This window comes from Oncorhynchus mykiss, chromosome 21 (assembly GCF_057628025.1).
Source record: "Oncorhynchus mykiss isolate SJ-2025 chromosome 21, ASM5762802v1, whole genome shotgun sequence".
Lineage (NCBI taxonomy): Eukaryota > Metazoa > Chordata > Actinopteri > Salmoniformes > Salmonidae > Oncorhynchus > Oncorhynchus mykiss.
This window is the reverse complement of record NC_143042.1, coordinates 23175986-23191100: the sequence shown is the minus strand read 5'-3', so window position 1 is coordinate 23191100 and position 15115 is coordinate 23175986. Positions and strand designations below refer to the sequence as shown.

General features: G+C 43.5%; 1 protein-coding gene across 2 annotated transcripts in view; it reads right to left on the bottom strand.

Moving 5' to 3' along the window:
- Window positions 1–6047: 6047 nt before the first annotated feature.
- LOC110500259 (cadherin-related family member 5-like) overlaps window positions 6048–15115 on the bottom strand; it is a 28610-nt gene continuing 19542 nt past the window's right edge. The window contains exon 15 of one of the 2 annotated variants that reach the window (XM_090214294.1): window positions 6048–7791. In XM_090214294.1, the coding sequence (XP_090070420.1) occupies window positions 7753–7791 (39 nt within the window). In that variant the 3' untranslated portion in view covers window positions 6048–7752. Of the gene's footprint in view, window positions 7792–8914; window positions 10801–15115 lie in introns of those variants that run through there. The other variant, XM_021577518.3, reaches the window with a different exon arrangement.

Genomic DNA, 15115 nt, shown 5'->3' with positions numbered 1-15115 from the left:
AAGTCTGCTGGGTCAGTCATGGCCAGTTTGTACTATCAGTTCGTACTTCAGGTAAGAACCAAGTGCAGACTGTATTGAAGTAACAATGTTTATTACAGCAACAGGGGCAGGCAAACGACAGGTCAAGCCAGGAAGGGGTTGAGAATCCAGAGTAGTGGGACAATGGTACAGGATGGCAGGCAGGCTCAGGGTCAGGTCAGGCAGAGGTCGATAATCCAGAGGTGGGGCAAAGGTACAGGACGGCAGGCAGGCTCAGGGTCAGGGCAGGCAGAGTGGTCAGGCAGGCGGGCTCAGAGACAGGACAGGCAAGGGTCAAAACCAGGAGGGCGAGAAAAAGAGAGACTGGGGAAAGGCAGGAGTTGAGACAAAAACGCCGGTTGACTTGACAGACAAGACGAACTGGCAACAGAGAACACAGGTAAAAATACACAGGGGATAATGGGGAAGATTGGCGACACCTGGAAGGGGGTGGAGACAATCTCAAGGACAGGTGAAACAGGGCGTGACACACACATAATCTCAATTTCTTATTGTGTGTGTGTATGTCTTTGTGGTTTTGTGGTGTGTAAATGATTTTAGGACTGTCGGGTCAAAAATGACCCTAAGACAATCTTTGTATCATCACCCTGGTGGTGTACAGTTTTCATGGAAATATGAACAAAGGCGATGTTTCACTTTCCTAATGTTGCGGTCACTCTAGGAAACGTCATCACATTTCAAGTTAAAAAAATATAATTTAGGGGGTTTTCTCTGCTGTTGAACATAGTGGCGGGACATTTTTGACCCTTAACTCATAACTCATACACTGTTTACTCATACACTGTTTACATATTGTTCAGCTATATGTTCTCAATTTAAAAACGATACCAGTAGACAACGTATATGAGGCTAATTATACTAGATTTTGTACTTGCCTTGTGCTGACATGGCATTTTTTTGGAGCAAATCCAACCCTTGTAATCTAGGTGGTGAAATGTCTGGAAGCAGGAGATGGGATCCTTAGCTTAAAACATACACACAACTACTACTACCAAGTCCAAATGCCAGATACCTTTCTCCAATAAAGTCTGATAGGCACCTGGAGGTGCCACTGTGACAATGAAGATGGTTTGCCTTATTGCCTTGTCTATGCTAAATGTGTTTAAATTGTAAAGAAAGAAAATCATTTTGATTAAATGGGGCTATGCAAAGCATACTTTTCATTTCACCCATACAACAATGTAGCCTATTATTAAAGTACAGTATCTTTGAAATACCATAGACAAGTCTTTTACACATTCCAAAGAAAATATATTCATACGGTTTAAGGGGGCTCTTTTGTCATGATGACAAGGAATCATTCAGGTTGACCGAAGCACAGCATAACAACCATCTCTTATAATTGAGGGATGGTCTCTTTTCATATTTAAAAAAATGAATAAGTAGTAGACGGATGCTGCTACAGCATTGCTCATCTTCACAGTGGGAATTGAGTTGACGTAACCTGGTGAACCTACTATATGTCAGAGCAAAAACCAAACCATGAGGTCGAAAGAATTGTCCGTAGAGCTCCAAGGCAGGATTGTGTCGAGGCACAGATCTGGGGAAGGGTACCAAAAACTGTCTGCAGCATTGAAGATCTCCAAGAACCCAGTAGCCTCCATCATTGTCTGGAGGAAAACTGGCACCATCCCTATGGTGAAGCATGGTGGTGGCAGAATCATGCTGCGGGGATGTTTTTCAGGGACAGGGACTGGGAGACTAGTCAGGATCGAGGGGAAGATTAACGGAGCAAAGTACAGAGAGATACTTGATGAAAACCTGCTCCAGAACGCTCAGGACCTCAGACTGGGGCGAAGGTTTGCCTTCCAACAGGACAACGACCCTAAGCACACAGCCAAGACAACGCAGGAGTGGCTTCGGGACAAGTCTCTCAATGTCCTCGAGTGGCCCAGCCAGAGCCCGGACTTGAACCCGATCAAACATCTCTGGAGAGACCTGAAAATAGCTGTGCAGCAATGCTCCCCATGCAACGTGACAGAGGTTGAGAGGATCTGCAGAGAAGAATGTGAGAAACTCCCCAAATACAGGTGTGCCAAGCTTGTAGCGTCATACCCAAGAAGACTCGAGGCTGTAATCGCTACCAAAGGTGCTTCAACAAAAGTAATGTTTTTTTAATTAGTTATGGCGTTTGTGTGCTTATTCTCTGAAGCAATCTTATTAGAGGGCAATATGAATACGCTTTGTCACAATGGCATGCCAGAGTATGTTTTATATCAGTTATCCAAGATACATTTTAAACTCTACAGAAAATGCCTTTGCTGACCGTGATACATAATCATGACAATATAGCTTGTAAATAATCTTGTCTCGCGTATTTCTTATTTGTAACTAGTTAATAGGCAAACCTTGATAGATAAGAAGCGCATATCGGCCTACAACTTGTAAATAATTTTCTCCATTGCTGTTCAGAAAGTGTGATTATACTGTGTCCTGATAGTCTAGTTAGTATTCATTACATTTAACATTCCTTTTGATAAAAAAAAAAGTGTAGCTTTTGTGATTATTTTTTGTTGCTGATGCTTGTGTATTGATTTCAGGACCATGGATAGTAGGCTACCAGGTCATTTAAAGCTCTGTTGCTGGATATGTACGAAACTACACATTTTTGTTTGGTAGAGACCCTTCAGAGTATTTCCAACCCCACTTTAGCTGAGACAAGTAGAAAAGTTATTTCTACTAAACAGTATGAATCCCATGTAAAAATGTATTCCAGTGTATTGCATTGTGGACTATGGAAGGGTTGGAGAATGAAGTGCTGTATGTACAACGCAGTCCCCCTCCAAAACGAACCATATTTGGTTAGTATAGACCCTACTGAGTATTTCCCACCCCACTTTAGCTGAGAGAGGTAAAACAGTTCTCTCTACAAGCCAATAAGTATCCCATAACGCCATCTTAACTGCAAGTAATTCTCGATTTCCCACATTATAGTTCCTCTCAGCAAGGTTAAGACGATGGGAAAGGAAGGCGCAGGGATGCAGCTTTTGGTCCTTTGCAGTAACTCCTCGTGTCTTCCAATGGTGGGTCATTGAGTAGAGACAGCGTTGCGGAGCTGATCCGAGTCTGCTGGGTCAGTTATGGCCAGTTCGTACTATCACGGCTCAGACTAAGACCCAGATGAAAACACAGGAGGTGGATAGTATGAGTCTCAGAGTTTATTACAGTATAAGGGGCAGACAATCGGTAGGTCAAGGCAGGCAAAGAGTCGTTATCCAAATCAGAGTCAGGCAGGTACAGGACGGAAAGCAGGATCAGGATCAGGACAGGCAGAAAGGTCAGAACTGGGAAGACTAGAAAAAGCCAAAACTAGAGCACAGTAAACACGGGAACATGCTGGTAGGACTTGACGGGACACGACGAATTGGCAGCAGACAAACAGAAAACGCAGGTATAAATACACATGAGGTAATGGGAGACACCTGGTGGGGGTTGGAGACAATCACAAGACAGGTGAAACAAGCCTACACAATCGCTTTCGATATACCAGTATTTGTGTAATATTTCAAAATAAATGCTGGTATAAATAATGCAATATAAAAAATATAATACATCAAATGTATTTATCCATGTATTTTTTCAAAGGTGGTTGCAATGCAGTGAAAAACTTTTGCAGGGGGACTCTTACTTTGAAGAAAGAAAATCTATAATAATGGGGCGGCAGGAAGCCAAGTGGTTAGAGCGTTGGGCCAGTAACTGAAAGGTTGCTGGATCAAATCCCAGAGCTGACAAGGTACAAATCTGTCGTTCTGCCCCTGAACAAGGCAGTTAACCCAATGTTCCCCGGTAGGCCGTCGTTGTAAATAAGAATTTGTTCTTAACTGACTTGCCTAGTTAGATAAAAAAAAACATTCGGGCTGCCTGCATAATATACTATGGAAGCCATCTCACATATTTAAAAAATAAGAAAAAAGAAGTGTCAATAGCTAAAACGTTTGAGATGCTATCTCAAAATTATGTGGCGATCTCAATCTAACCATGTTGCAGAGATCAGCAGGGCCGCTAACAAATGTGTGGCGAGTTGGCATATGCCCCAACACTTTTGATTCGGTTTGATAAAACATATTGACACGGAATGCATTGAAAATAGGGACTTATCGCGCCCAGGCTCTGTCGTAACCGGCCGCGACCGGGAGGTCCGTGGGGCGACGCACAATTGGCCTTGCGTCGCACGGGTTAGGGAGGGTTCGGCCGGTAGGGAAATCCTTGTCTCATCGAGCACCAGCGACTCCTGTGGCGGGCTGGGAGCAGTGCGCGCCAACCAAGGTTGCCAGGTGCAAGGTGTTTCCTCCGACACATTGGTGCAGCTGGCTTCCAGGTTGGATGGCGCTGTGTTAAGAAGCAGTGCGGCTTGGTTGGGTTGTGTATCGGAGGACGCATGACTTTCAACCTTCGTCTCTCCCGAGCCCGTACGGGAGTTGTAGCGATGAGACAAGATAGTAGCTATTAACAATTGGATACCATGAAATTGGGGAGAAAAAGGGGTAAAATTCCAAAAAAGAAAAGAAAATAGGGACAAAGTAAAGTTGTTTAGACTGATTTGCATCATGATTTGTCAACTCGTGCACAATTTATCTTTGCTTCAGTCTGATCAACGGTAGCCTACTGATAACAACCACAGCTGCAGGTAGAGAAGCCTATTAAGCGCTAATCCCCTCTGGCCAGGGGAAAATAACCAGTAACGTCATGTATTTGTAGCCTAAGCTGTGTATTTATAGCCTAAAATGGTCCTATTTATTTGTGTTAAGAGAAAATGTGAATGTGATCAAATTTGGTTAATATTCAAATTTCAGGTGGCTAGGCTACCTAGACCTTCAATCCACAATTATTGACTGGAATGAATCAATTAACACAATAGTGTTGACATACTGTGTGAGTAACCTTTTTTTAAATGTATTACAGATGCAAAGGCCAACATGATGCAACCCTGCATAAAGCAAACACGCCCCTGTTAGTTCTATTGTCCAATTGCAGTTGTCTATTATTTATTTTTACCATATGACTTAATTAGAAAAAATATGGTCTCATCATAGCCCATATAAAACCATTTTATGTCATACCCTCCAACTAGGGTCTGGAGTTTAACCTGATTAGGTTAGCCCAGTGCTTCTAAAACACCTCCTCGGGGACACCCAGACATTTCACAATTTTGTTTTAGCCCTGAATTAGTTCACCTGATTCAACCAATCAAGGGCTTGATGATTATCTGACAAGACTCATGATTAGCTGATAGTTGACAGGTTGAACCCCCCAATGTAATCACAAAATGTTACAAATGAAGAAACAAATGCTATAAGATAGTATTGACATTAAAAATAAAATGATGGGGGGGAATGGGCTTCCATAGGCTATTATAATGGCAACACATTCAGTCTCCCTGCAAAGACATGCTAAACCTCGCCTTAGTGTCTGTAAATGTTTCGACATTCTCTAGAAATGTTTACTTAGGTATCTACAAATGTCTATAATAAGTAGAAATTGTTAGATAGTATTGACACGTTAGTGGTGGGAATGTGATCCTTATTATCCATATTATCCTGCTGCTAGGAGAACGGTAATGGTTGATGATATAGTCGATAGGAGGCATTGTGGCCATTTTTCATCCGTCCACTTCAACAAGTGGTTCCATACACATGTAATTATAGCAGGAAATATTATGTACCCCCAAATCTTTTCAGGTCTGAAGTTTTTGATTTCACCTTGAATGTTTATATATTCTATCCCCATGGCAACTGCCCATTGTGAACTAACAATTGCGGAAATGTGCATAGATCCATACGTCTACTTTAAAATGGTTTTCTACGTGCTCTTGTTTGTCATCTCTCACTAATGTCCATATGTCTCATCTCAGCCATGACCTTTGGAAGGGATATGTGGAATAACCTGCACGGGCTCTTTCTGTTCTCTAAACATCAGTAAATGAAGTGAATGCAAGTCTGTGATACCATAGTGTACTAGAGTTGACCTAATTTTGACTATGGTGAGTAAAATAATTGAAATGTGATCCATTGAATTCACCAGCATGCTGTTTTTAATTTCTTTCTCTAACACTTTCCCCATATCTAGGCATCATTTCATGGGGAGTGGATCAAAACAGGAAGAGAGGACCTTGTCTCTGCCTCCGAGCAGAACTCTTTGAATTCTTCAAGGTAGTAGACCCCCTGCTGAATGTTTGAAAGAAATTGTGCAGGCAGTGTAGATGCAAAATGAGTGTATTTGCTGAGTGTACCTGTTACCATGTAACTGCATTGCAGTTACTGGCACAATACACAGGCCGACTACAGTAGAATACTAAATCACAGCCAACTGATTATTTGTTTTGTAGTTTGTAGCCTTCTATTACAGCCAACACCCAACATCACAGCCATGGCTTGACTTGCGTTGTCTTTTATATGTTGTTTTTCTTCTGTCACTAATTGGATAACTGGCTTATGAGCGCAACACTATGGTTTATTGTGTTTTTGCAGATGTTCCACCGAGAGGGTGATAAGCAATGTTCCTCAGTACGTGGAGAAAGGGCTGGTGTCAGGGAATGTTACCCCGCCATCACAGCCTAGGGAGAACAATCTCAACCCTGGTAAAAAAGAGAGCATTTGTGTAACAAATGATAGGTCCAAAAAAGACTGCAGGCGCGTGATGATTGAATGGATTACGTCATGTTAATTTAGGGCTAACAACTGTCAAAAGCAGATGATTATCTTTGGGTATTGCCTCTGTCTCAGGGCAGATTTTTACATCTCTCAAGTATAGGTCCGAGCACACCTGTAAATGTCCCCTCCACCAATCACAGCAAAAGCCAAAGGGCAGAGAATTATGAGGTCATCGATGATAACTTCCTGTCCATTGATCATGGTGAGACACTCCTTACATTCCAAACGCTAGATTGCGTTGAAGAGTATCTCTTGACTGAGGGCCCTGTTCAGTCAAAAACCCGCTAACCAGGATGTTCTTGAGGCAAGACAAAACATCACTTGAGTGGAAGGATTTGTCTTTTCATAGAGGGCTATAGCACCAAAGGGAATGATGATGATAATGATGTAGGACCCTCCAGTTCCAACACTCCCCCCAGCAGCCATGAGTACCTACTCCATCTCAAACAGCAGGCCGGTTCCCATCTCAGGGCCCAGAAGGAACGCCATGTCAAAGGTCAGTGGTCAGAGGGAAAGGTCAGAGGTCTTTGACAGGGCGAAGGGGAAATGAACTGGGTGGATTTGTTGATACTAATGTACCTGAATCATGTTTTTCACAGCATGTGGTAGTGATCAGAGCATGACCCTAAGAAATAGGCCTTTCACTGTCTAGGATGCAAAATTATTCTTCAAAATGTAGACCTAGTTAATGTTTGGTTTGCGTTTAGCTAAAGTTAATGTATTATTTTATTTTCTCTGATAGATCTCTCTCTGAAAAAGGACAAACTCCAGCATCTTCTCCTGAAACTCGACACTATGAAGGGCCCCCTGGGGCAAGACACTAGATGGCAATACAGCAGCGAGCGAGACGAGCCAATGGGTGTACTTACAGTACTAATGTCTAATGTCTTGCAGTACTAACATCTCTAAAGGCAACAGTGCTTCTAAAGAGATAGTACTACAGTATATACAGTACATGTCATACAGACATAATAACTGATAATGAATCACAATTAAAAGCAGTCCAGTCTGTGGATGTGTGATTGATGTCCAGAGTGGTGTGAGTGATGTGTGTTCTCCCTCTCTAAGGAGCCTGGAGAGGATGACAGGGCTCATGCAAATCCTGGGGACAGACAGAGAGAGGCAGCAGGTGAGAGGACAGCCAACAACCACATGGAGGATAGGTAAGCAAGCACACAGCAGCTCACAGCCCCTTGCAAAGGATGTCGACTCAGGCATTGTTTGGTTGTTCTGCGTCGTTTGGTTGTGCACATTGAGTATTCAATTTATTGATTGATTATTAATAACGTTTTTGAGATTTTTGTTTTCATTTCACAGACCTGTGCATATGTTACCCAATCACAGAGAGAGCATGAGCCCAGAGGATGAAGATGCCTGTGACCATTACCTGCACAGGTAGTGACACACCTTTCTTGCCACACACACTGTTTAAATTGACCTTCTTGCTGAAGTTTATTTTGTCTCTGCAGGGGGAATAAGATGATCCACAGCTGTTGGCGCAGAATCTTCCAGTCCTTCAGCTTCCCCTTCACCCTGGCTACTGCCTTCATCATAGAGCTGCTCAGCTTCATCACACAGTATGTCATCAAGGTAAAGTTGCTCTCCGAGGGATAATGATGTGCATGGGTATATTCAGATTAATAACTAGAATTCAGTTATTTCAAAGTATATTATATTTGGTTGCATTTAGTTCACCTGTCTTTACCTGTGTGCACCCAGGTGTTGATGGTGGGACTAGTCGTAGTGCTAGGGGAACAGGTGATCACACCTCTGTTCGGGGCACTGTTTAGCCACACCCTTCAGCCCATGGCCAGGTGTTTCCTCAACGTCTCATGGGCTGTCAGGGCCATTCTCCACTCCCTATTGGCCATTGTTAGGGAAGTCTTTATGCACGTAGCGCTACTCGTCCAATCGTTCAGGCTCGTGGAAGTCAACATGGCTGCTGCTGAGCCTCATGGCAGACAGGACGTGTGATTCAGGAAGCCCAAGGGCAATTAAAAGCCTAAAAAGCTAATACAACCTAACTTTTCTCAGTGATTGAAAGTGTGCCTTTATGTTTAGGACAAGTGTTGTAGTTTTTAGCTAGTTATTACTAGCTACAATTATACATTAATACAAATATCATAATTACATACACAGTACACCCAATATCATTCTATCATAGCTGCACATGGAATACATCCATTCCTTCCAGTTATTCATAAGAAAACACAATTTAGAAACAGTTACTGAAACCACAAAATGTGTTTATTTGCAATGTGCTGAACACATCATTCAAGTGGGGTTGAACCATTGTTTTTGAAACGACACTAATGTCTTCGTGTGTGGACATCTACAGTATGAAACCTTGGTTAACTCTATGGCAAACACTAGTGACGCCACATAATCACTGTACACTATAGTTACACAGTGTTCGGGAGTAGTGAACTACGTGTAGTTCAACAAGTAATTCAATTACATTTTGCAGTAGCAAAATTCTAATCTTGCTAGTGTTTTGCCATGTAGCAGTGTAGCTAACTACTGGAACTACACACTACTTTGTTGCTAACAAGAAAAGAAAATATAGGTGAAGTAGGCGAGAATTTTCTTTCTTTTTTTGGCATTAGACCTGCCTAATTCTCAGTTGAAACACATGTTGTGTGCCTAATTCTCACTACACATTCTGTTAACATCTGATTCCGGAGTGATTTGTTCTTGCAATATGTAGTCTATGGCATTTCAGATTTAGATATGATAATTTTTAACTAAGTATAGTAGTTTGGATGTAGTGAACTACTTTTTCAAAGTAAGTTTAGTTCACTATATTTGTCTTAAGGGTAGCTTTAGTGTAGCTTAATTTCTTCCAGTGTGAAGTAATTGGTAGCTTGGTAAACTATATTTTCAGAGAAGCTTCCCTAGCACTGTAGTTACATTGCATGCACTTACATTATGACTTTAATTCCTGAAATACTAGTTCTTCAACACTGCAAATGAAAGTAATACAGAATGACTTCATTCACATTAAGTCTGGTCCCACACTGTTTTACAGAAAACACACGTTTCTGTTTTCAGATTTACATTCGTCCATTTACTCAATCAAGACCTGAAAAGTGGTTGAGCTCGTTTAGGCCCAAAATAATCATTTGGAATTGGAGAGAGAAAAAACACTGAGAAAACAAAACAATTTATAAACATTTTTGTCTGTGTACAGTGTTCGTTTGGCTCCATAATGTCAGTTTTATTTTTGAATAAATGGTTAGAGTTTTTTTGCATCTTCCTCAATGTGAGTCTGAAGCCCAGAGTGTGAGTCTGAATGGTGCATCTGTGGGTTACTTGGTCGTCTGTTTGCTTGGTCGCCGGTTTGTTTCGTTGAGCCCTTGCGCTGCGATTCCCCCGTCGACGTCCTGATGCTGGAGCAACGGGACCTGGCTCCAGCTTCATCCTCCATGGCTCTGTCATAATCGTCTGAAAGACAGATCACCGAGTGCATATTCTTATATTGGTTTTCTGTCTCAGACTCCTCTTCAGAAGTGCTTTTGTGTCCGTCTTTGGGATCTCTGATTTGGTGTGTTTTCATCCTGTGACTCTGAGGCTTTTGTGTGTTTGTTTGGTCCTCAGAGGCCTCACTTACATCTGCGGTCTCACTAGAAGCACCACTAGAAGCACCCACAACATCCCTTGACTTATCCGTCCTTTCCCCCTCGGAATATCCCTTCTCTTTTGTGTCAACGGCGCGTTCCCACTCCTTCTCCCATTCCCCCTCCTCCTCCTTCTCCAGATCCCTCTGCTTATTCCTCTCCTTCTCCTTCTTGTCTTTTGTCACAGCCCCCATGCTGATGGTGCTCTCAGCTTTCCTGCCATTGGAGATGAGGGTGGGAGTGAGGTCTTTAACCAAGGGCTCTGGCATCACCAGTATAGGCAGCATGTCGCCTGTTACGGTCCTGGAGCCGCAGTCTGGATGGCTGCTGTGGGAGCGTGGTTGTGGTGGGATCAGTGACTGTTTCCTGGTGTAGACCCCATGTCTCCCATAGAGGCTTCCGGAACCTCCCGAGGCATCGTAGTCTATGCTGAACCCTTTGTTCTGGTAGCAGACCTCCTCAATCAGGGGGATCATGGGCCGGCCCGAGTTCACCTGTCGATCACGGAAAGAAGGGGCATTTAGAGGGTTGCTTTGAGTTGAAATGGTTGCTTTGTGACTTGTTATGTTCCAACTGATGCGGCGTTGTCCTTGTCCGTGCAAAAGTCTCATTGGTGTCGTTCAGAATTTCAAAATGACGTTGGACAACTATGGACAAGCAATTCAGCACGTTTGACAGTGTTTTCTGAAAAGCTTTGGCTGTACGACCAGATCAAACCGCCCCTCCACGCTCATACCCCGCCTCCCAGGATGCCTCTTCCACAGAGCCAAACAACCTTATCACATTCTGTTCATGTGTTACTTTACGCACACATTTCTAAACAGCGGAAATAAAAACCCTGTAGCGTTTCGAACGAGCATTCCCCCCAAAATATCTATTTTGTAGGCTAATTTAAGACGACATGATTGACATGTAACTACAACCTTCTCTGTCTGTTGTAACTAAGGATACTGCAGTAGCACAAACATAAGCAGTACGCAAACAATATTATTTGCAATATCCTTATCTTAAATGTGGTGTGAAACCAAATGCATTTAGCCTACATGACAACATAACATGTAGCCTAACGCAGTTATTTTGCAACACCAAACGATATGATAGACAGTACGTCATTGACATTTGCCAGAGTAGCCTGTTTCAGCTCTGGCCAGCTGAACTAGCACACACGCAGAAGGTACGGTTGTTTAGCTATTGGGAAGAAGCTTCCAGAGAATCTGGTCAAAATATTAAAACACCACACATTAGCTTACTGAATCGATACAGATAGATACTAGATCTATTCTATGTCTGAATCTATGATATTCCGCTTACACATGGGGTTGGGTTCTGACCATAATGATGCAAAACACAAGTCAGTATTTCACCTCATCACCAAACTCACACATTTTTTATTGTTTTGGCTCTGTGCTACCATGCTACCATGATTACGGATAATCCTGAATGAATCATGAGTAAGGATAAGTGAGTGTCACGCCCTGATCTGTTTCATCTGTTCTTGTGCTTGTCTCATCCCCCCCTCCAGGTGTCGCCCATCTTCCCAATTATCCCCTGGGTACTTATACCCGTGTTTTCTGTCTGTGCCAGTTTGTCTTGTTTGTTCAAGTCAACCAGTGTTTTCTCTCAGCTCCTGATTTTCCTCTCTTTTGTCTCTCTTTTTCTCGTTCTCCTGGTTTTGACCCTTGCCTGTCCTGACTCTGAGCCTGCCTGCCGTCCTGTACCTTGGCCACACTACTCTGGATTATCGACCCCTGCCTGCCTTGACCTGTTGTTTGCCTGCCCCTGTTGTTGCAATACACATTGTTACTTCAACGCAGTCTGCACTTGGGTCTTACCTGAAACCTGATAGTACGAACTGGCCATGACTGACCCAGCAGACTTGGACCAGCTCCACAATGCCATCTCCTCCCAAGGAGCCCTCATTGGAAGGCACGAGGAGTTGCTTCTTGGTCTGATGGAAGGGTTCCAGGTCGTGGCCGAACGTCACGACCTAGCATTGGACACTTTGCGGGAGCAAATCCGTGGTTTGCCTACTAGGCAGCCTCCCACAACGGTAACCTCCATGCCCCTCAGTAACCCGGCTGGTAGCAGCCCCGTCACCCCGGATTCCCAGGAACCCCGCTTACCTCCCCCGGAGCACTACGATGGAGATTCCAGAACCTGCCGGGCGAGCTGCAGCCTTCTTCATTCCCCTCGGACCGCTCGAAGATTGCGTACATCATTTAAGCTGATGTCCGGGGGGCACTCGCCTGAGCCACGGTGGTGTGGGAGCAACAATCTGCCGTCTGCCTCAGTCTGGAGGTATTCGTGGAGGAGGTGAGAGAAGTTTTCAAGGCTCCGGTGTCCAGGAGAGAGGCTCCCCGGAAGTTACTCCAGCTTCGGCAGGACTTCCTCTGTGTGGTAGACTATGCAGTGGATTTCCGCACACTACCAGAGGAGGGTGCCTGGAACCCGGAAGCACTGTTCGACGCGTTCCTGCACGGATTATCGGAGGAAGTAAAGGACGAGCTTGCAGCCTGGGAACTTCCGACGGATCTCAACTCACTCATCGCTTTAACCATTCGGTTAGCTACGGGACCGTAGGAGGGAGAAGAGGTCTGATTGTGGTCCCAAACGCTCACTCAAGAATCCCACCTTGCATCCGATGAACTCTGGAAGTCCCCGGCATCTTCGTCTCCGAGAGGATCCGAGCTTACCCGAGTTCCTCCAAGAGCCTCCGAAGACTGCTGATTTGACCCTTCCCAAGCCGATGCAGCTCTGCAGGGCAAGGCTGTCTCCAGCCGAATGCGGAGACAGACTTAACACCCAGAGTTGTTTGTATTGCTATACTGCCGGTCATTATGTGTCTACCTGTCCCTTCAAGAGACCTAGCTAATTGGTAGGAATGAGTACTCTGGTGGGTATGGTGGGTATGTACAATGTTGCTTCTCCTCCTACTCACCCCCCTCCATGCCACCCTGCTGTGGGGCGACCAGTCCAAGTTCCTCCAGATACTCATCGACTTGGGGGCTGATATGAGTTCTATGGATGTTACCCTGGAGTCCGAGCTGGGCATCCCCACTCAACCCCTCTCCATTTCCATGGGTGTTAGAGCGCTGGACAGGCACTCCATAGGCCGGGTCACCCACCAGACCACCCCTATCAACCTATGAGACCACCCCTATCAACCTGATAGTGAGAAAGGTACAGAGGCGTAAATATCATACCCACCAAAAATGCTAGCCTCCCCTGTTTTTTGATTAGAATATCTTGGGGGTATGATATTTGTGCGTCTAACTTTCTCACTCATCATTATTCACGATTCATTCAGAATGATTCATAATGATGGTAGCATCCACATTAATGTAGAAATGTTTAGAAACATAAAAGTGACTCCAAAATGACACAATACATTATTTACCATTCATTTCTGTTGGGTACAAAATAATCTGAACTACAACCAAAAAAACAGCAAATGCATCCAACAAATTTGTAGAGTCACAAGCTTTCTGTAATCATTGCGTGCTACGAATATGGGACCACTTATCTTTTTACTACTTTAATACACATAAGTGAATTTGTCCCAATACTTTTGGTCCCCTAAAATGGTGCAAAATGAAAGCTGACAGTCTGCACTTTAACCTCAGTCGATGTATCATTTGAAGTCCAAAGTGCTGGAGTACAGAGCCAAAACAACAACGGAAATGTCACTGCCCCACTTGTTGCTGCATCTTGGGAAAACAAAACACAATGCAGAACCACGACGTCACAGTACAACCACAGGTGCCATACTTCAATTTACATAATTATGCAATGGAAGTGCGTCACATGTAAACATTTAACACACATTACACCACCTCACTGTCACAACCACAACATCACTCTAGTGAGTACGTCAAAGCAATGCTTTCATGAGAACTCACCATCTGGAACCCCCTTAAGCTCTATATAAACAGCATTAGTGAAAAAAGACATCAGGGGCATAGAGGGAGAGAGTGAGGACGGGAGGAAGGAAAGACTGTCTGAAATGCTGAGTTTTGCTTAACTGACTTTCCTAGATAAATAAAGGTAGTTGATATGGCGTTACAGACATGTTGAAAAATATATATATTAGTCTCAATGTTTTTTTTGCCTTGTATTAATTACACTGTAGTTTAGATAAGTGGTCGATTAGTTTAGATTTGACAGTAGCTAGGTTTCCATCCAATTGGCGACCGATTGTCATACCAATATTCTAAAACCTGCATATAGAAAATATGTGCATTTTCACAACCAGTGTGGTTTCCACCAAATGGACTTGTTGACAAACACTGTTGTGTTAAATAGCAAATGTGCCTACTATGGTATTGGCACGTGCGTTCTAGCCAACAGCTCTCGGATACAGTGCGGGTAGGCTCGTTTTCGTGATGAGATTATTATAGATAAGAAGTGAGGATATTTTTACTTGTCAAATGGCAGTCAAGCATCGATCATCATGTCACCAGAATCAGACCCTTTGATATTTATTGGAGAGGAGCATTAAGATCACCGTGCACTTTCACCACGCTGTGAAGTTCATCATCATTCATTTCATCAGTAGTCTAACAAACTGCATGGCTTCCCGAGTCGTAGTGGGAGGACCACACAGTATATCATTGCGTGACTTCAAGTTTACTTCAATATCATGGTTATTGTATCAATATTTGCCCATAAAGGTGTTTCCTCCGGTATTTCTCGCATAATTAATTTGACGACACAAAAATATCCCACTTTTGGTATTTGGTTTTGTCGAAATTTGGAAAGTTCACCAACAGCTTTAAAAAAAAAAAACTTGCATAAGAAGTTTGGATGAAA